We start from the raw sequence: 21,364 nt of genomic DNA, 5'->3' as shown, positions 1-21,364 counted from the left end.
TTAGGTTGCTTCGACATTCTCGCAGTAGAAACAGACGCCATGGCCAGACACTGATTCACTCAGCCTTGAAGAAATTATTAAGTTTCATTTCCCTGGAAAAACATCGTTTTCCCATTGTAATCGAGTCTAGAGGGAAACAATCTGTACATTAAATCTTAAAGTAGTTTCCTTCTGATTCGCTCAAGGATGGTCTGAAGCTAGTAGAAACAGGCATTAGAGTCAGACATGAATTCGTGCAGCCTCGATGAGGTCATTGGAATTTTTTTTCTCGCGTATCTATTGTCATTCATTACTGACCCAAGGTCGAATACTTTCAGAATGTTTGCTGAGGCGCGAAAAAACGTCGGAGAGCGGAAAATTTCGGATGCCCGCCCGCTTCGCCTACTAATACATCCACGTTAACCACCGAACGATTTATCGTTAACCCGCGATTTCGTGAAAGGAAATGTACACGACCGCTGTTTGCAGCTCTCTTTCGATAATTCGTCATTATTTTCCAAGGAAAAGAACGGGAAGATAATACTGCTTGTTTGTGTGTTTATATCCTTCGACATTTATCGTGTGCCTCTAATTGAAAAGTTTCCTACGTAAAAACGAAATCTTTGTACATTCTTCGCGCGTTTAAAAGTATGCACGTAAAAGTGGAGATGAATTACCCGAAAGATGGATTGAATTTTACAAAACAGCTCTCTAATCTCCTGAAATCTCAGCTCCCTTTTCGAAAAACGTTACTAACATTCCCAAAATATATTCCTGCTCCTCCTTCAAATTGAAATGAAAAAGATAGTTCGATCTGCGCTCCCTTGCGAATTTCTACAAGAACTGGAAAGCTGCATAAATTCCAGCACCGCTCATTTTCCATCTCCGCTGTGCTTCTTATCGATCCAGAGTAAAGTGACCAACGTCGAGAGAAGTGGTCCGCGAGATGACTGAAACGATCTACGAGCCTGTCGAAGGACCTTCGCTTCGTTTCGCGGCAAGCAGAAACGCAAACAGGGAAAATATCTGTGTCAAGATGGAGAAACAGAAGCACAAGATCGAGCCTGCGTTTACATATCGATATCCGCGGGAGGAAGAAAGGGGGACGTTAATTGCATTGAATGGAACGGCGGTCATTGTCGGGCTGGTTGACGCCGCTACTTCCATGCGACCACAATTTATCGCTGATCGATGCAATTCCCTTCTCCAACTTCGCCGACCTCCATACGCGCCATCGTTATTGTTCGAGGATGCAGGTGCTTTAACATTTTATCGCTGCATTCCATAAAACGAGAATCGAAAGTATTAAGGATCTACGATTTGATCGCCTTGCAATTGCAAACACAAAGGATGCGACGCGAGACAGGTGTTTGTATTTCACGGCGCAGGAATGAGATCGAATATATCGTGATAAATTTAATAGAAGAGTCCTTGTAAAAAACACTGCGCCAAAGTTGAAAAGAAAAATTTTGTATTGGAAAATGTTCTACGTGCAAATGGGAATACTATAGTATAGAATTTTAAGGCAATTCTCTTTTGTAAGTTATCGATAGAGCTAAAAAGTGGTACCGCTGGTACGTCTAACGCCACTTCTGTAAAAAAAAATATATATAAGAGCCAATTAAGCGATAGGTAAACAAAATTGGCGCTTACAGTACCTCCAAATTTAAACGAATGGCATATTCAGTTTTCTTCACAATTAATATGTGACATATAGAAGGTTTTTTACAAATACAATTCTTTTTTTCACGAATTCTATATTAATACAACAATTAGAAATTTTTGTGATGTATGCATTTGGGTTATTATTAATTTATGGTTTTATAGTTGGACTATTATTATTATTTGTGATGTATTTAGGTTATTATTTACAAAATAATTTACAAAATTATTATTATTTGTGATGTATTTAGGTTATTATTTACAAAATAATTTACAAAATTATTATTATTTGTGATGTATTTAGGTTATTATTTACAAAATAATTTACAAAATTATTATTATTTGTGATGTATTTAGGTTATTATTTAAAAAATAATTTACAAAATTATTATTATTTGTGATGTATTTAGGTTATTATTTACAAAATAATTTACAAAATTATTATTATTTGTGATGTATTTAGATTATTATTTACAAAGTAATTTACAAAATAATAACCTAAATACGTCACAAATAATAATAATCCAACTTTTTTAACCAGAATTTTTTCTTGCTCCAACAAAATTTGATTCGCGGCATTTACAGTGTTTTCAACAAGGACTCTTCAATTATTAGCGCTGGCAGTAATTGACCACGCAATTAAACCCAACATTACATTATAAAACTTTCGTGTCTCTCCGACGAGAAGAGCGGAAATTTCCTTTTGCGCTCCGCCGACGACATCGAGAACACGGAGATATCGAGTAGCTTTGCAAGAACACAGGCATCCCGCGCGAGGATCGTTTAGATTCTTTCAATGAGACTTTCCACACCCCTCACATGTTAATTACGAAAGCTTCTATCTCAGGAGAAGCGAGCTCGACTACTGCACGTTCTTCGAATTCCTGCGCGCGTAACAAAGGGCGTGTTTCGTATCGGCAAGTAAAGGCGAGCCGTGCGCTACTCTCCTAATCTTCCACGCTCGTTTCGCGTGACTCGCCAGGCCCCCCTCGAACGGGAAGAAAGTTATTACGAAAGTTACGTAAAAACGTGCGCGCGAACGTGGCTGCAGAGCATTCCGCCAGTAAATATAGAACACCTGCAGACATCTTAACCAGCCAATCGATAACGCCGGCATGTGCTCGCGAATTCTCCAGCGCGTGAGAGAGCAACGCGTGCCTACGTGATCGAAGGCAGAGAGACGGACGTGGCTGTGCTGTTGTGCACCGTGGCGACGATTCTACTGCGCGCGAACCTTGAGAAAGGCGAGAAGCTGCAAGCTAGGGTCATTCTCGAATGTCGCATTCCTAGGGGGAGCCCTCGACATTCTAAGTCCGTACCTCTTAATCAAAAGACATCCATACTTTTCAGGCTATCAAGGGTAGGTACCTAGAAACACAGCAAATTCAATTCCAAATCATTAACCCTCGCTAGGCTAATTTCGGGTTCTTGAAAGGAATGAGGATATTAAATCTAATATACGAGCTCCTCCCAACGCGTACGTGGCAATTAAAATTAAAATTACAAGTGAAAATGGACCCTGGATCCAATTTACGATCTAGCCATCCGCCGGACAAGGGTTAAACCATTCTGAGCTTCGTAATTCATTTTCCAAGAAAAAATAAACGAAGAGCAAAAAACCAACTTTCACCGACTCAGATACGTAGAACACCTAGCACAAGCAGCGACAAGTGTTCCCTTCCCGCCCCCGCGCACTACCGCCGAAATCGTAGAAAGCGTGACGCACGCCAACGCGCGACATTCCCAATAGAGCGCACTCGCGTCCGTTTCTATGACGCGCTCGCCTCGGTTGCGTCGATTACCGGGATCTTACGCGACACCAGCGCGAAGGTGTCGACGTATCGACGCGCGCCTTATCAAGCATCCCCCTCCCCGACAGCCCGATCGAGTCCACGTCTTCTCTGCAGCCGACGACGGGGAACAACAGATCGTTACCCCGTCCGAACCGCCGATCGATCGAAGTCACGCGCGATGTCGCGCGGCTCTCGTCGTATTTATAGGAACGTGTCATTATCTAAAATTGGAAAGCAACGCAGGGAAGAGAGCCCGCTCGACATCGGCCACCCATTATTTCCTCGGGTTCGAAACGATCGTTTCGGGATTTCAGCGCGGTTCCGGACAAGCTCGCCGGTGCCCGGCAGTTGCGCCCGATGCCCCCACGGGAATGCAATCGGCGCGGTCGCTTCCAGTGACGGATAAGGGGGAAAATACGGTCGTTCGATTACCAAGTTAAATCGAGAGGCACACGGACCTGTGCACGCGTGCAGGTTCCGCGCGATGTATAGACAGTGCTCGAATAAATCCGCGAGGATCGATCTACAGTGTCAATGGCCGACGGTTCAGATGGCCAAGATGCGAGACCAACTTCTGCAGCGCGGCACGAAGAAATCTCTCGGTCGTTTCACGCGTCAACACCGCGCCCCCTTTGTCCGTAAATGTACAGGGTGGTTTTGACAGAGGTGGTCGTCGATTTCAATGCCGCGTGGGTCTTGGGGGACCCAGGGTTACCTATTCATTGGGAAGGCTACAGTGGCTCGCATTAGTATTCGGACACTTTTTAAAATCGCATAACTTTCTTAGAATTGGTTCAAACGACTTGAGGTTTTTTGAGAAGCTAGGAGGATTAGTTTGCTAACTGACGCGTTTCGTCGTTTTGAAAAAAAATGTATTTGGTTGGAATAGCCAAAAGAATAGTAAAGGACGATTTTTAAACTTTTCTTTGTGGGTTTGTAATGAAAATTTAAAAAAGCCGTTTGTAGATTGCAGTAAGTTCTATACGTGCCTTAAATTTCATTAAAATCGGTTAACGTTGCTCCGAGCTATAAACGTTTAAAGATCGCAGAATAAGGTCGAGAATCGCTGATTTCAGGAATTTTCGCTGATTTCGGGAATTTTCGCGATTCTCGACCTTATTCTGCGATCTTTAAACGTCTGTAGCTCGGAGCAACGTTAACCGATTTTGATGAAATTTTAGGCACGTATACAACTTACTGCAATCTACAAATGTTTTTTTTTAATTTTCATTACAAGCTCACAAAAAGGTTTAAAAATCGACCTTTACTATTCTTCTCGCTATTCCAACCAAATACATATTTTTTCAAAACGACGAAACGCGTCAGTTAGCAAACAAATCCTTCTAGCTTCTCAAAAAAATTCAAGTTGTTTGGACCAATTCTAAAAAAGTTATGCGATTTTAAAAAGTGTCCGAATATTAATGCGAGCCACTGTACGTTCGTTGAGCGGGTAAACGTGGGTTTTAGGCAAAGCTGAAGTAAAATAGCGAAGCAGAGGGTGAAATTATGGGGAATTATGCGAGAATGTTGCGAGGCGATTTATTTTGGTCTTTAAGGTTTTTTGGAGACTGGGAAGATGTGACGTGTAGCTGTTGAAGTACTTGGAAGAACCAAGGGTAACGAAGTTACTCTTTGTAGAGGGTGCTTGGAATAAATTGGGATCTATTTGAATTTTGATGCTATGGAATTGTTGGGGTAGACGAACGTTTTTCTCGATGTGTAGAGTGGTTTGGGGTGACTGGAAGTTTCTTAGCTATTTCAGTCTCCCAAGCCGATCAAAGCTTTATTATTTCGTTTGTGCTAAATATAGCCGCGAAGATCACATCACGAAACTGTATTTCGTTTACGCGGTACGCGAATTTGCATAACAGGTTACATCCTATCGGCTGAAAATCACATCCTGTCTGAGAGAGGCAGAAGAAATTGATAGAGGAAAATGATGTACGTCTTAAGGAGATGTAGCTTCTCGTAACCACACTTTTCTTCCACAAATACCGGACAGCAGGCACAAGCATTTAAAAACGGAAATAGCGTACACGGCATAAATCAATTTTCCCTATCATAAAATTATAAATACAACATCCATCCGCTCGACATATTAAACTATGATCGAATCAAGCCTGTATAGTCACATTCAAAAAAGTTAAAATTCCAATAGCTACACTCTATCGAAAAAAATAAAAAAATTATATAATCCTCAGGAAAATGAAATCCCACTTAATGCACAGAATATTTTCTTTCGTCAACTTTTCCCAGTTGAAGGAAAAAGACTACAGCCAAAGCCAGGTCCCAAAATCTGCCTGTACACAAAGTGCCTCCCAGTCTATTCTGAATCTCTGAAAGAGGCAAGTTGAACGCGTGCAAACGTCGCTCTCCTTGGCAGCAGAAGCCACGAATATGAACGTGACACGCTCGTGGCACGTTTCCTTGAAAACCAACGTCCTTTTCACACATACTTTACGACCTAATAAGACTGAACACCTAAAAGCCACTTTCGCTGCCCCACAGATTTATTGTATTACCTGAAATTATTGTCCTTCCTTTAACAAACGCGCGCACAATCGCCTGTTTATACCGGCGGTTACAAAATTGCATCTGTGATGTACAGTAAATTAGTTCGTAGGCAGAAAATAATTTTCGGTAGACCACTGTGCACGTAGGCGTTTACAGAAATATATTTCTGGAAGCTCCGCGTATCCTCGACGGATCGATCGATCACTGGCGGGCAGTCAGGCGTGTATTATGCCGCGATATATCTATATGCGCGTTTAATTGACAGCAGCGTTCAACGATAGGAACGGGACCTCTGTCTATCTTATCACTCGCGCGGCCATGAATTTTTTGGCAATGTACGGACTTTCGAGGAGATACGGAGTTATGTATCTGTGCAGGGTGGGCGTTATCGTTGCCCCTGGAATTTCTCTTGCAAACGAATGTGACGAGAGAAAAAAAGACGGCAGCAGGAAACAAGGATGCGATTTTCTTTCCAGCCAATTACGAACCAGAAAGATCATCTCTTTTCTCATGGAAGAATAGGGCGTGCTAATGTTTGCGGTCGCGGGAGGTCAGATATAAAAGATGCGACGAGGATTCACGTATCTTCTCTGCTAGCCACTAGAAGGCTGAGAATCTTGTATTCCCTCGTGAAACGAGTTCTGCTCGAGGCAGGATCTATTATAAGATGCTGCATTGATGAATCGACGAACTTTAGTTTTAGTCTTCTCATTTTTATCGTGCTACGGTATTGATGAGAGTAATGGTAGGCGTTGGCGGAACCAGTACTCGTAAGTCAGTACGTATCTGAGGCCACTGGGGTGATCTGTTTACATACTCTGAAATACAGGAAGAATGGATTCAGGATACGTTCCATTCTTCCCGATGCCTACGACCCCGCCTAGTTCCTCGCAAGTTTTGCCGAAGGGACATTTTTCCGCTTGATAAGGGCAAACAAGTGATTAGCGTTCCTTATCGAGAATTCTTTCTCGTTTCTTGTCGTTTTTCTTGTGGCTATTAAAGAAGAAATATCGAAAAGAAGAGACAAAACTATTGGATCCCTTATAAAATTGCTGCATAGGTAATGGAGAATCTCTTCAAAAAGATTCCAAAGACGCGTTTGTCATTTAATATCTACGACAGATATGTATATAACGCCAGAACAATTTTTAAGTAGCTAGACTTTTGGGGAAATATAACAGTAACCGTGAGTCTCCTGAAAATACTGCGAAATTTACGGGTCCTCAAAATGAAGAATTACCATTATGAAAACAATTGGAGATAACAATCGCAGAGAGCCTCCAAGAAATTAGTATCAACCAAGAAGACGATAATTTCTCGGCTTTAACAAAGGAATTTCATATTTTTGAGTCCACTGGAAGGACATACAATTTACCATAACTTTTGGATATGCTACATAGGATTAAGTCAACGTCCACTCAAAACGAAAGAAAGTTCTCTACAGATTTTATCACAAAAAAAAGAAACAGATGAAAAATCATTTTAAAATAAAAAAGTAATGTTTCACTTTGCACAAATTTTGTATTAAATAAATAAACATATCAATTATATTTAATATCTGTTTTTTCATTTATACAAGGTTTGCGCAAATTAGACAGGAATGAAGAATTAGTTAAAGGTTTCTTGTGTTTTTGATAAATATTATCAAGATTATTCCAAATATATAAATTTTGTAATATTCTTTTGAATTTCTCGAGAATTCTCCAGAATTCTCAAGAAATATGATCTGATTTCTGATTTCTCGAGAAGGAAAAATATCGAGAAATCAGGAACACGTTCCTTATCACATAAATATTATAGAAGAAGCTCTCTAACTGACCTATAAGTATTTTCAAAACCACCTACGCGCTTGGTTTTCGTTTACCCTCAAAACAGCCCGTGCCATCTAACGAGAGCTGGATCTGTATAACGAAACTCGCCAGCCGTCCTTTACGCTTGGATCGTCCAATAGAAGGAATTTCGGAACTGGTCCTTTAAAAGAAAAACGAGGAGCAGAAACGAATGGGAACACCCTGTAGAGGTCTAATTATCAATGCCGCGGGAGAACGCTGATACCAGAGGTGTGGTGGAGGCGGGAGAAGAACGTCAAAATCGGGCACCTGTGTATTCACGATAACAAGCCTTGTAGATTTCCGTATACCGGGGGAGCGTGTGGATTTGCGTGGATTTTCCCCCGCGAGTCACGGAACTCGCAGCAAAATGGTTGCGCCGATGCGGAATACCTCGGGGAAATTCGCTGGAACTGGTCGATATTAACCGAAATCGGGATAACCGTGCACGAATGACCGCTTAATTAAGCGCGATTGCTGGAGCCTGTTCCCTCCGCGAGCGCAACGCGTTTCTGCGTGTCACGCCTGTGGCATTACATAATCCGCGAATCACATGTTCGATTAAAAATTTTCGTGGGGCTTACGCGCTCTGATATCGGGGGTATTTTTTGCTTGTTGAGTTCGAGCAGATTGTGTGGAGCTCGCAATTAATTCGTAATGCGCAGCGATTCCACATCCACGACCTCTAATAACTGGGGAATTAATTGTGCTATGGAAAGATACTTAAAGCAGAGACAACGTATTTAGAGCAAAACAGTCAGATTTTTCATATTGCGGTTTTTTTTTATCGAAATGTAAAGAGGTTCTTTAATATTTTCGAAGGAATACTTGATATTTCACCGTGGAATTTGAATGAGCATAGGGATGGAAATAGAGTTAAGGGTGTTAGTGGTGAGTAGCTGCTGAAACATTCGTTTCAAATTTTATCAAACTACAGGAATGCAAATTGTTCGAAGAGCTGAATGAATTAATGTCAGTATGCTATCTTCCTTTTCCATTGAAACCCCAAAAACTCATTTCCATACACGCCATAAAAATTGATTTATGTTTCCTTTTCTTAAAAATGTCGAATCACTAATCTCTGCATCTTGCAGAACAGTTTTTTTTTTATTTTATACATTACCCCATTCGCTAAAAATATTAGAATATTAGAAGTATTCAATCCATGGAATAACCGTTTTAAAATTAAAGTTCCAGCCCTTATTACATGCCCCGTGCGGAAATCGTTAACCGCTGGACTATTAACCGTATTCGCAAAACGCCAATTGGCGTTCTCCGCACGCACGGTACTGATGGGATCGAACGTTTATGAACGACTTAATAACGGGCTCCTCGGCACTCAGCGCACGAATCACGCGCAATTACGAGCAAAACATTCTAGCCGCACCGGAAGAATCGCAATACTTCTTTCCTACTTGATTCCCGACCATAATGCCCATCGAAACGCAATTTCCCAAGAGGAACGGCACATTCGAAGAACACGATCCGGCTGACGTAACGATAATAGCATCAACGAGCGCTCACCTTTCGTATTTCACTTGCATGGAATGAGTGGAGTTGTCCTCCCAGTAATTCTGCGTCTCCATTATCTTTCCGCATAGGATCGCTTCCGTTGCGCGACACGATTCACTTCCGACTTCCTGTCGTTGTCACTGTTAGCTCCTGCAGGTCTCCTTTTACCTTCCTTCCTCCGTCACCGTCCTCGCACCGAAACCGGGGGGGAGGGGGGAGCGCACGTCAAGAAAAATAGCGAGCTCCCGGGTACACCGAGCGAGGGAAGCTCGACGAATACACAGATGATGATGCGTATATATTTGCACTGGATCGCCGGATCACGTGTGCATGCGATGGAGCGTGCACGGGGCAACGGAGAGAGAGAGAGAGAGAGAAAAAAACGAGAATCGAGTCCTCTCGAAACCGATGAGCTCCTTGATCGATAGCGCGCACCCGCGACTAGGTTAGGTTCGCCTCCGCATACTCACTGACACACTCGTAACGACACGACGGCGACGGACCGAGAGGCCGGCACTCGGGAACTCGCCCACGTCTTTCCGTCCAGCCACACACGCCGGTATATCTGTACTGGCGCCCTCTTCTTTTCTCCTCCGGCTTCCCTAGCTGCCGCCGCGTTGCGCTTCCTTCCCTCGCCCGCGGGATCCTCGATCGCCGGTCGATCCGCCAGCACAGGTAACCCGTGCGAAAACCCGTCAACGATCGAGTTTTCAAACGGCGACCCGACCTCGCCGCGCGCGCGATTCGTCCGAGATAACGCGCAGAAGCGAGAGAGAGAGAAAGACGACGGACGAAACGGCGAGCCAGCGATAAGGCCGTTGACTCGTTCGACTGCGAAATTCCGCGATATACTAACCCGGCAGGGCCGTCGTAAGAATTGAAACGGGCCGCGCGCGCGTTCGCTCGCGCATCCCTGCGTGCGTCCGTTCGGCTATGGAGCCGCGTCTCTCTACCGGTGCGTACGCAGCCGTGCGAATTTCACGCGGCAATGCTCGGGCGTCGCTCGGGGTTGGCTCTCGTGGACCAATGCTCGCGTTACTTGCGCCACCAAATCCTTGATCGATTACACGCACCCTATCTGGCGGCCTCTGTCCCGCTCTATCCCTCCTTCTGTCTGTGTCTGGTAGAGGTGCCAGGCGGCCGCGGCAGCTCGTTGCGATCGGAATTCCCGCTTCGCAGAAAATAATGGGATCGCTGGAGCGACTGGTATCGCGGAGCGTAGACGCGTGGAGTCGTTTCCTTGGCAGGTTACACTACGCGTATAATGCGCGGCCCTGTTCGATTCTCGCGATGGGCCGCGGTGTGGCATGCGGGCCGCTGGTGGGAGCGATCCAGAGCCGTCCCAGGCACGGACCCGTCGATCCTGGAGCCACGCAACTCCAAGGCCCAACGCCTATTGTACCGCGCTTTGGCTTTTTTCCTCTCGTTGGAACGGGCGTCCTGGCGCGAGCGTTCCCAGTCACACTTTCGTCAGATTATCGACGGCTGGCCGTCCTTCTTACTGTTAGCGGCGTATCGACGCGACGGATAATAACAGGGCGATCGTTGCGCGGCTTCGTCTTCTCTTTCTCCTTTTAATCCGCAACGGTAGCGCTCGTCGACTTCGCGAAACGCGATAACAACGTTCGCTCTCCCGGCGCATCACGTGTTGATAACGTTGCGCGGCGATCGATGCAGCGATCTAGAAGCATTTCTGGCGAACCGCGGACACCGACGTTCCGCCGAAATGTGAATCATAGGGTAGGTATTTAGCCATTCGATGCGTTAGCATTCTGAGGGATTAGTTTGTTGCCTAAACGTTAGCGAAGCCTAGACTAATTCGAACGTGACCGTAAATGTAAATCCGCGCATTCTTTTCCCAATCGGTTACGTCACCCAAAGAACTACATAATAAATGTGTTACTGAACGAGCGTGGCTTATCCTGGTGAGTTACAGAGCGCCGCGAAAATAACGTGTTGATAATTTATCGCGTTACAGAAAAAGCAGCTCGAGCCGTAAATTGGCGGAGATAATAATTAAGTGACAAGCCGACAACGCTGTATACACTGCGTTTAATGAGCATCGCTGTTGGATGTAAACAAACGGGCTCGTGATGTTCAGGCTCTAGACACGCGTACACACACAATATATCTTTCAGTGCGGTGTTTCAAGAAATTCGAAAATCGCGGTTTCATGACAGGGACGATTACTTTAACTACTTCCAGGCAGAAAGAGTAATATCGTCTCGCGTCCCCGTGATTTTTGAGGAGAGAACGTGTCACGATCGCCGCGCATCGATCGAAGGCAATCAGGTGGAGGAAACACCCCCAAAAATGGACCTCGAGTACTATAATTCTCACACCTGTCGTCAACGAAACCCGGTAGCACATTTGCATTCGAATGAAAGGACTTTGACGCGGTACTCGAGCACACTGGAGAGGCGTGTAAACGATACTTATATGGATTAAACCGCCGGGCGTGTTCCCCGCTACCGCGTGACGAAAAACAGATTCGGTGACTGGATCTTCAAGGCTGCCGTTTACGCGTCACTCGAACGCGTTAAACAGAGTCCTTCCACCCGGATAGAAGGTTGCTACAGTGGTGGGAAATGTCCCATCCCGTCGAGCTTAAAGCTACGAGCTTCGGACGAGGAATACTCAACAGACTTAACATTGTCCTTTCTCGAGCACGTAGCTTTCACTCTCGCATTTCCTTGAAATCCCGGGGACAACAATTCAACGACACCCAACGAAACTTTTCTCCTTTCTTCCTGGACAAGTGGGAGGACCGTCGAGCGTCACGTAACGACGACGGCCCCGTCGCGATGATGCAAAACCGTCCGTCGCGACGCCAGGCCCGAGTTCGGGCGGAGGGGCGGTGCAGGTAGCGGCGGGCAGGGGAAACGGTGAGTCTCCGAGTGAAAGTGCGCCGCGAAGGGGGTGAAACGGTGGCTTGAGACGCTACTGACCAGGACGTGGAGAGCGGCGAACGAGTGGAGGGGCGCGGAAGGTGAGGAACGCCGCTGAGACGCGGTGCTCTGGGAGGAGAAGAGGAACGAGTGGTTACCACGCTATGTGACACGTGCGCGTGACGTCACGGGGCCAGTCACGCGAGCACTGTGTGCTCCCGGTCACGTGTCCTGTCACGCGCTCGCTCCATCCCCGCCACCGCTCTCCATCCCTTCCCGTCCGCTGCACCTCCTTACGGATTGCAACCCCTTCCTTCGAGACCGCGGCCGACCGTCTCTCTTTCTGCATCTATTTTTTTCTCCTCCTCTCGCTCTCGCTCTCCAGCTCCTTCTTCCCGTGTACGTTCTCGATCATGATCTACGTGCCTCGAGTTTTCTCCCTCTCCCCCTCTTCTATCGTGGTTGTTATTATATTATTGCTTTTATTGTTATTAGCGGCAGGTTAATTCTCTTTAATATGCGGGGTATAATGTATCTCAGTTGGAGAGGCAAACGGGTATAAGTCTTTCACCTCAAGCTTAAACAGTTTCTTATTCGTTCTTCTTTGCGAATCGAAGTGAAAAATTAAAGTTTCTTTAAACATATAGAGTAAACGCACCAATAAATAAACAGTTAAGGGGAATCAATGGACAGTATTATAAAATTATGTTTGCAGCGCGATTCATTCTCCTTGTTGCAAAAATTGCTTGGATATGAAGCAGAAAATTAAAAGAAGCCTCTAATTAAGAATGTACTTGCTTATTTTACTTGTTTTAATAAAAAATGTTCATTCACTGGTACGTGGTCATTCACTGGTACATTTATCCTATGTTATCAACTGTCGCGCAGAGTTGGGTATTATTCGAATGAATTTTTGCTCGCGAATAAAAAATTGTTCGTTATTCTCGAGTAACTTCATTTTATTCGAAATTTTTATTCGAAGATTATTCGAATAATGCCCAACTCTGCTTTTACGTTCGAAACACGCCTGATCATACATAGCGCTTTAAATATTCTAAGTGTCTGCCTACAGAACTAATAATTCTAACTTATACTCATTTGCCTGCCCAGCAGAGATATATTGGATAATAGAGAATATTGTATCGATGTACTTCTTTGTAAATACTAATTGTACAAGGATTCCAAGAATTTCTGCCGCTTCCTTATCAGCGAATTATTTATTTTGATGTATTATAAGATGCGATAACACCAGAGAAAAGTCCAAACGATCAACGAACGAATGCGCCTCGTGACATATCCTATCGATTCTCTCACTGGGTCACCGTATCCATATCTGGATCCGCATAGAGTCGTATAAAAAGCTAATGAAGTTCCAAGCAGTTTCAAGGGAACACGTAAGCGAGTGGATTTTAAAATTTACGGGCACTCCGCCGTGCTATTGATTATTATACAAGAATGCAGCAGATAGGAAATTCTACGAGATCGTAAAGGCTTCGCGTCGACCTGTCCCGGTGTGTTTGGAATGTATGTAATTCTGATCGATGAAGTGATCACGTTACATAAGTGTATTTCTAAGCGAAATCTGAGAACCCAAGGGTGAACGATTCTGCAAGATCTATCAAGAACCGTTTCAGCGATCCTTGGATTCTGCTAGCTACGCGGAAAGTGGGACTCAACTCGCAAACTTTAAAAGCCTGACGTTTAAGATAATAAGAGACTGTAGACCCCGCAGTATAGGGTATAGGGTAATCTAAAAACGTCGGAATGGAGCGCACACTGTCACAAATACAAATGCCCGAGAATTATCATGACACGAACACGTGGGAATGATGATCTCGTTTCCTCAAAGTTTCGACCACGTGTTCATACCTGCCACGCGTCACGTTGCGTGATCGATCACGCGTACGCGATCCGCGGAACGCAACGTCTGTATTTGCTAGTAGGAAGGATTGAATTTTAATTACGCAGCGTCGAAACGCTGGATGCTGGCTCGCGGGAATTCCCTGGCGCGAGATTGCGTTACCGGAAATTCGGTGGTTAGAGCACGCTTATCGAGACACACTTCGCCGGTAGAAATAGCTTCGCGTCGCAGTGTATTAATTTCAGCAATAAAACTCTGCGACGAAAGCAAATTTCGGGGATGAAATGTGTAGAATGTATAAACCATATAACGTAGGCACATATATTAGGCATTGAGAGCAAAAACGGACTAACCCACATTGAAAGAAAATTAATATTTATATCAGTAGTACCTACAGCCTAGTGGAATACATTATTAGGATAGTCCGTGTTTTTTCTGAATGCCTCAGATAAGAATACGGAAGAAACTAACTACTGCTTTATAGTAGTTTGCTTATAGCCTATTTATCTGTTTCCCGAAGAATCACCCCTTCACATCTGTACTACAAATAAAAAAGAGCACCCTCCTCGTTTAACCCGCGATGGGCACACTGGGTCGTTTATGTCCGAGCAAGTTGCCTCTTTTCTTAAACTTCCTACCGAATTTTTATTTTTCCTAACTAATCCTCAAAGAACGATTGTATATTAAAGTAGAGACTTGAATAAGCATCCCATTATATTTTCAGATTTTTTTAAAGTCGGTTATTTGCTCTTCGTAATATTTGTTTTCAAGATTTTCTTCGGGGCACCCTCCAGAATAGTTCCGAATAATTAAAAAAAAATCCGTATAAAGTTTGACCTCGATCGGGAAAGGGTGCCCCTGAGCCCTTAAACATTTAAATCATTATTTAACAGCTCGCGAAGTCGATTTTATATAATATCCTCCAAATTATTGATTAAATAAAAAAATATGTCATACAAAAGTTGTAGATCCAGACAAGGAGCATCTTTTATGTTGTATTACTTTTTCTCGTGTGACAAACGGTTTTCGAAAAAACTTTTGTTTGACATATTTCTTTATTTAATCAATAATTTGGAAGATATTATATAAAACCGATTTCGCGAACTGTAAAATTTATGATTTAAATGCTTAAAGGCACCTTTTCCCGTTATCCGATCGAGCTCAAACTTTACACGGATTTTTTTATAATTATCTGGAACTATTCCGAAGGGTGTCCCGAAGAAAATTCACAAGCCGAAAATAAGAGCCACCCTAGCGCCCACGGAAGGTGTGAAAATAAATATGCTCACGGCGGGTTAATATAAAATATCGGTAGCAGAAGGTATAACAACTCGTTGCTAATTCCAAGGAAGATAATGATTCTGCACGGGAATAGTAAGTTTAACCACGGTTAAGGGAAATGTCGCATTGCCTATAATGGGAATGGCGATTTGGAGTATGTACTACTTGCGGAGCAATTTCCAGGCCCGTACGTCTCTTTAACTTTAAATAATACATATGCCAGCCACGACCGACGCACGGGGAGTCAACCTTTGCGAGTAAGGTCGTTGCACGCCTCCATCGCTCGCGATGATACGCCGGGGAGGCATAAGAGCAGAAGGGGCACGACCGTGTGCCGATTTAATTGGAAAATTGATCGAATCGAAACGCTGTAATAATGGTCGCCGCGGACGACACAGTTTTCCTGTTTTACGGGTCACCTGTGGAATCCAGATCTCGTTTCAGCCCGCGACTCGCGATTGGACAGCGGCCGTGCACGCGATTACGCTGGCCGAGCCGATTGGGCCCGTCCCTCGAATTGTAAAACAGAAAAGAAGTTACGCACGACGCGCGGAAAGAATGCAGCTAACGACGCACGTTTTTTACCCGCGACGAGAGATTTACCCATTACGAAACATTTTTATAACGTCGGCGCGGCGTCCGCGGACGGACTAGAAAGTATAAGCGACCGCGATTATGTAAACGACGGCCTGCCGGTGGACAGCTAATCCCAAGACGAAGCCAAGACGGGGTCCGTAAATAGAGAACGCATAACTAAAATACGTCCATAGGAGTACCGCGGGTCTCCGATGTTTTCTTACACGCTCGCCAGGAAAGCAGAATTGCGAGACCCGATACGCCAGTCACGCGTCGCCAATTATAAAGTTTAATCGCGAATTAATTCTGCCGCGGGAATCCGAGAATCCAATCGAGGCCGCTGGCAACGGTGAAAATCAAACGGCTAGGCGAAACGGGAGCGTTATTAGGCGCGCGCCACGATCGCGGCGCGCTCCGTTCGAACGTTTCCCGCCAACCGAGAGGAACGAGCCTTTTGGCCGCCGTTTCGATACCAGGCGGCTACGAACTTGACGTATGCGCGGGGCACGCCTGTAACGCGACCGATTCGAAAATAGGCGTCTTATTTTCTGCACGGCTCGGGCGAAAATAAACGCGATCTGTGGCAACACCGAGCTATTCTTGATCTGGTACACCATTACGCGCATCGTGTCGCGTTCAATCGCGCCCCGAGCTCGGGCTCCACCGCGAGGAGTTTGCTGGAGCCAATGTTCGCCAATCAGCCGGCATTAAGGCGATATTTCGGAGGCCGCTGAAACGTTAGACGCGTAACTATGGTTGGCAGGGGGTCGCTGGCTCGTTATCGCCGTCGGACCCTTAACCTTTGATTCCGGATTCTGCCGGCACGAGACACTGGGGCAATTTAAATTCCTTCTAGAGAGCTCGACGGATTCGTCTTTCAGCTGGAATTAAATTATGCATCGTTCAAACGGCCGCCATGCCCCATCGAGAGAGCCTACGTGACTTTCAGATAAAACGGCCGTGGGTGGGCGCACTGTGTCCACAAATATTCCACGATCTCCTGGTGTTTTCGACAGGTGTGTCGCATACGGGGTGTCTAGAGATCAGCACTGGTCGAACGAACGCCTGAAACAAGGATTTTGTGAAACGACGTTAGAGGAGAGAATCCAACTGAATGGAAATGGTAATTTTCGTATTTTTATATTTAGGTGGATAAAAGGAAAGCGAAGTTAAGAATTCGGAAGAAGATTATGCAATAGTGAGTTAAGGTTTCTCAAGTATCATAAGATTGTAACTTCTTGAGGATTTTCACGAAATTCCTCTCTATAGATATTTGTGATGGATGTTTTCGAGTCCATGTTCGCACGATATTTTTATATCCTCAATGAGAGGGGAATATTTTCGAACGAACTCCCGATCGACCGTCCAAGTCACCCTTTCCTCCAGGTCCTTTGTTCCAGCCATTACGCAATGGTTTTTAAACGAGCGCTCCACTCGTATTACGTAAACCCGAGGAACCGTTGAATTAGCAATGACGCGACAAAGTGAAATTGATGTGCCCACGGTTTTAGAACGGGCAGACAGGGAGAAAAAGGAGAGAAAAAAAAAATGAAGTTACACAAGGGTCCGGAGAGGGCACGTGAAAGCAATTACGTCACGGTGATTGCATCGCGGTGCATCGAGGTGCTTCCCCTCGATTATCGCCTGAAAATCGTGTCCCGCAGAAAATGCCCGCTCGTTTGTCCTTGAGGAATTAGAACATTCGCTCGCTCGACCAATATAATTATAGCCCCCGTCACGGCTGCGGTTCCCTTCCTGCCCTGGATCGCTGTAGCCTGTGGAGAAACCCCGATAGGTTCGAGCGTTCCCAAGGGAAACACGCCGGGCACAATATTCGTACTTGAACCTGAATGTCCCACGAACGTTTATTTACCTTTTAAAATCGTACGCGATTCCGCCTGGCTAATCGCACTGCCCTATCTCCCCCTGCAATTTAACGGTTTGGCCGTCACGGTATTTTTACATTTCTGGATACGTTCATAAGTAATTGAACGAAGTACTTACGTATTATTATTATTCGCTTCTGTTGCCATTGTGTTTACGCCGACGTGTGATATAGATCCTAACAGGATATACATTAGTGCATGCTCTCGGGTTCGTTTAGAGTTGATAATAGGATATCCTACATAGAGATAGTCAAAGTGTTATTAAAGTGTCCTGTGAGCACCAGAATCGACTTTCTGTCATGCTTAAAAATCAACCACTGTCCCACCAGCAATTGACTGTATTATGACTATAATATCCGTCTGTGCGGACATGTAACGTCGAGCTACCTTTCGATGTCTTCCATCAGTGATGCCCAGTGAACGGCTACCGCCCAGACATTGCACAATCCGAGTTATATTATCTGAAACAGAACGTCCCGTAAAAACGTGGCGTTTTCATAGGTGCGATTGCACGTCGCGCTGATGTAACCGGCTGTTGTATCGTTCACGATCCCTGCCTGTATAACGGACCAGCGTCCAAGAGATGTCATTGCACACCGTGCCGCGAAATAACCAGTTCTCTCTGTCCCGGCTAGTGCACGGTCAGACCAGTGATGCCAGAATCGTGGGACGTGGGACAAACGCTTATCCCCACCATGACCTACCGTCGCCCCCTACTTTGCCCCCGTCGCACTGCACACAATCCCTACTTCTGTCCGTGTGCATTGCCTATACGGTTCTCTCCTCCAACAAACCACGTTACCGAAACCAGAGGGTATGAGTCGCAATCAGGAGGTTCGGAGTTCAAATACCAGTGGGACACGCTTACTTTTTTGTTTTTAATTATTCTCTAATTTCACTCAATTATACTTTAATTTCGCTTTCTAATTTCTCAGTAGAATAAACTCTTTAAAATTATTAATCCGCAAAGCATTTTTATGTTAATAATGCAATACGCGTTACCGAAAACCGCCGCAGCGGACCGACGTACAGAAATAAACACATAATTGAAATTATAAATATACCTAATTATAATTGCATATGAAAAAAAATATAGATATTAATATAAACTTATTTCTTTTTGTTGAAAATAATAATTTCGCCGGAAGAAGTGCTCTGGAAGGTGGAAAACATGTGAGGCAGTGAGAGCGACAACGGATCTACCCACATTAAAAAAAAAATGTTTTTCCTATTTTATATGATTAGTAGAGCCTATTGGAATGAATTATTGCTACTAACTCACTTTCGAAAAAATGTGGGTTAGTTCGTTGGTGCTCTCACTGCCTCATATATAAGCCACTATAATATAATTATCATTTGTGTATTCACAAAATGTGCTATCGCACCGCGTCCCAGGCACCGCGTCCTAGGCACCGCGTCCCAGGTAGGGTAAGCATTTGTCTCACGTCCCACGATTCTGGCATCACTGGCTGGGTCGGACACATTGCGTGCACGTGTCGGTAAGAGTAAACGCGTGGTCGAGCGCGTGACTCGGCGGCCGAGGCGTGCCCTTCTCTCGCTGGATCACGTGGAATGTAACGCGGTACACTGCCCCCTCTTCCTCTCACGCGTGCAACCGCTATTCCTCTCTCCGTTGCTCTATCCACGCTGCACGCCCCACCACGGCCGCGAATGCACGCGTTTCTCTTCGATTCACGAGTCACGCTAACCCGTTTTTTCCTTTCCCCTCTGTCTCTCTTCCTCCGTTATCCGACAGACAGGTATGCCACCTTCCTCGCGGCGTCACCGCGTGCACCTCTCGCATTACGGGAGAAAGAGAGGTCGCTACGGCTGGGGACAAAAAAAAAACAGGCTCCCCGAAGTCCTTCTCTTAACGATACAGAGAAACGATCTTTGGGAGTGACACGTCTCGAGATTAATGGCGAGGTAATTGGGAGCGTGCAGATCGTTACTGGCGCGGTACTAATTTCAGTGATCGCAAGATTATGATTAGGCATGGGTTTCTCGAAGCGTCGAAACCCCGAAACCTAAGAAAGTCTCGAATTCCGGGAATTTTTTCGTGATTCGAAACTCTCGAAAGCCAGATAAGAAAAACTATAAAATCAATGAATAAAGAATCGTTCGCAGCGTGCCTCGAGAATTTTGTACGTTGTTACGGTCAATAGTGATTTATGCCAAATTTTGCTGACTTCAGTTCATAAAGCAAGATATTCCACTTAACAGAACAGAATCAGAACTTCAAGTTTCGAGAGTTTCGAAACTCGAAACCTTACAAAATTTCGGATTCGTGTTTCGAGAATTTAAAAATTAGGTTCGAACCCATCCCTAATTATGATCTTTGGCTGTTTAGAGACTTATTCGCGTTACGATTGACTTATGTGCTCGTCCTACCGTTAACGTAGAAAATTTGTTATTTCTAATGAACTCGAAAATGGCTATACGAAGTATATTTCTTATGGAAAGGATCTAACGAGCAGCAGGTCTGGTCGCTATTTGTGACATACACCCTAATGCGATAAGAAAGTTCAGAAAAAACCCTATACCAGCACTGCCATCACCAAACCAAAGCTAATTACCGCTCCGTTATCGTAATACCAAAAATAGATCGGCTAGAACGTTCTCTAGAAATCAACGATGGGGTCTCGTTATCGATACTTACGTACAAGGAAACCGCCATGACAACCGACTTATTCGTAGCTATCCCTAGAGGCGCACTTCCGGTCCGAATACGCGCCTCGGGTGCGAGATCCGGTTTCTGCGTGACGATTATGAGGTCACCTGCGATAGAGCGTGATTTATCGTCGACTTTCGAAAGGTTGCATGCTCTCGCCAGAAATCGCTGAATACCTGAGTGCAAAATCAAATTCTACATATAATTGCATCCATTATGCTCCCAATCATCAATCTTCCTTCAATCCTTAATTAACACCAGCCACGCCGACGATTTCGTTAGCATTAAACAAATCATCGTGTATGTCAAGTGTCACCACACCGAAAATACCAACGGGCAGTGGAATCATCTGTACACGTGTGCAGAAGTCTAACCTTAAATTAGCAAGTGCGTCGATTGCCCAGTTAAAGCCTCGTTCTTTTTTTTTCACGCCGCAACACGCTCGCCAACTGTTGTTACATTGATTGTACAATATTGCAGAATGTTGCAATATGTCGCAACGGAGCGACAAGACCGCGATGTCTTTATAAGGACCCGTGGACGTAACAGGTCCAAGGAGAGTCGTTCGCGAGTCGTTCTAATTTGACAGCGTCCGTGAAAATCTCGGCAAACAAGGGTAAAATGATACGCGGCGCTTGCTACTTTCAGTCGGTAACTTAAGATTCCCGTCTCCTTTGGTTGTGATAAAAGAAGTTACAGGGACGCAGCTTCGCGTGACCTAACATTTTGTCACCTAGATTCGCTCTACTCTCTCTAGTTTCCACGCGTCACGGAAAAGATATATAATTTCGCTTTTTCGCTTATTAACGTCACGCTGACATTCGACACGTGCCAAATATATGTAGGTATATCGCCGTGTTTTATTAGTACCCGCCAAGTGTTAAGATAATTCGTAAATCAAATTTTGTGTAC

General features: G+C 44.8%; 1 protein-coding gene across 3 annotated transcripts in view; it reads right to left on the bottom strand.

The window, feature by feature from the left end:
* Cwo (transcription factor cwo) overlaps nt 1-21,019 on the bottom strand; it is a 68,906-nt gene extending 47,887 nt beyond the window's left edge. For 2 of the 3 annotated variants that reach the window (XM_076806827.1, XM_076806830.1), the window contains exon 1: nt 9,302-10,676. In XM_076806827.1, coding sequence (XP_076662942.1) covers nt 9,302-9,363 — 62 coding nt within the window. In that variant the 5' untranslated portion in view covers nt 9,364-10,676. Of the gene's footprint in view, nt 1-9,301; nt 10,677-18,168; nt 18,243-20,440; nt 20,629-20,826 lie in introns of those variants that run through there. The other variant, XM_076806828.1, reaches the window with a different exon arrangement.
* Nucleotides 21,020-21,364: the final 345 nt, after the last annotated feature.

This window comes from Andrena cerasifolii, chromosome 2 (genome assembly GCF_050908995.1).
Source record: "Andrena cerasifolii isolate SP2316 chromosome 2, iyAndCera1_principal, whole genome shotgun sequence".
Taxonomy (NCBI): domain Eukaryota; kingdom Metazoa; phylum Arthropoda; class Insecta; order Hymenoptera; family Andrenidae; genus Andrena; species Andrena cerasifolii.
This window is presented reverse-complemented; position numbering and strand designations above follow the sequence as displayed.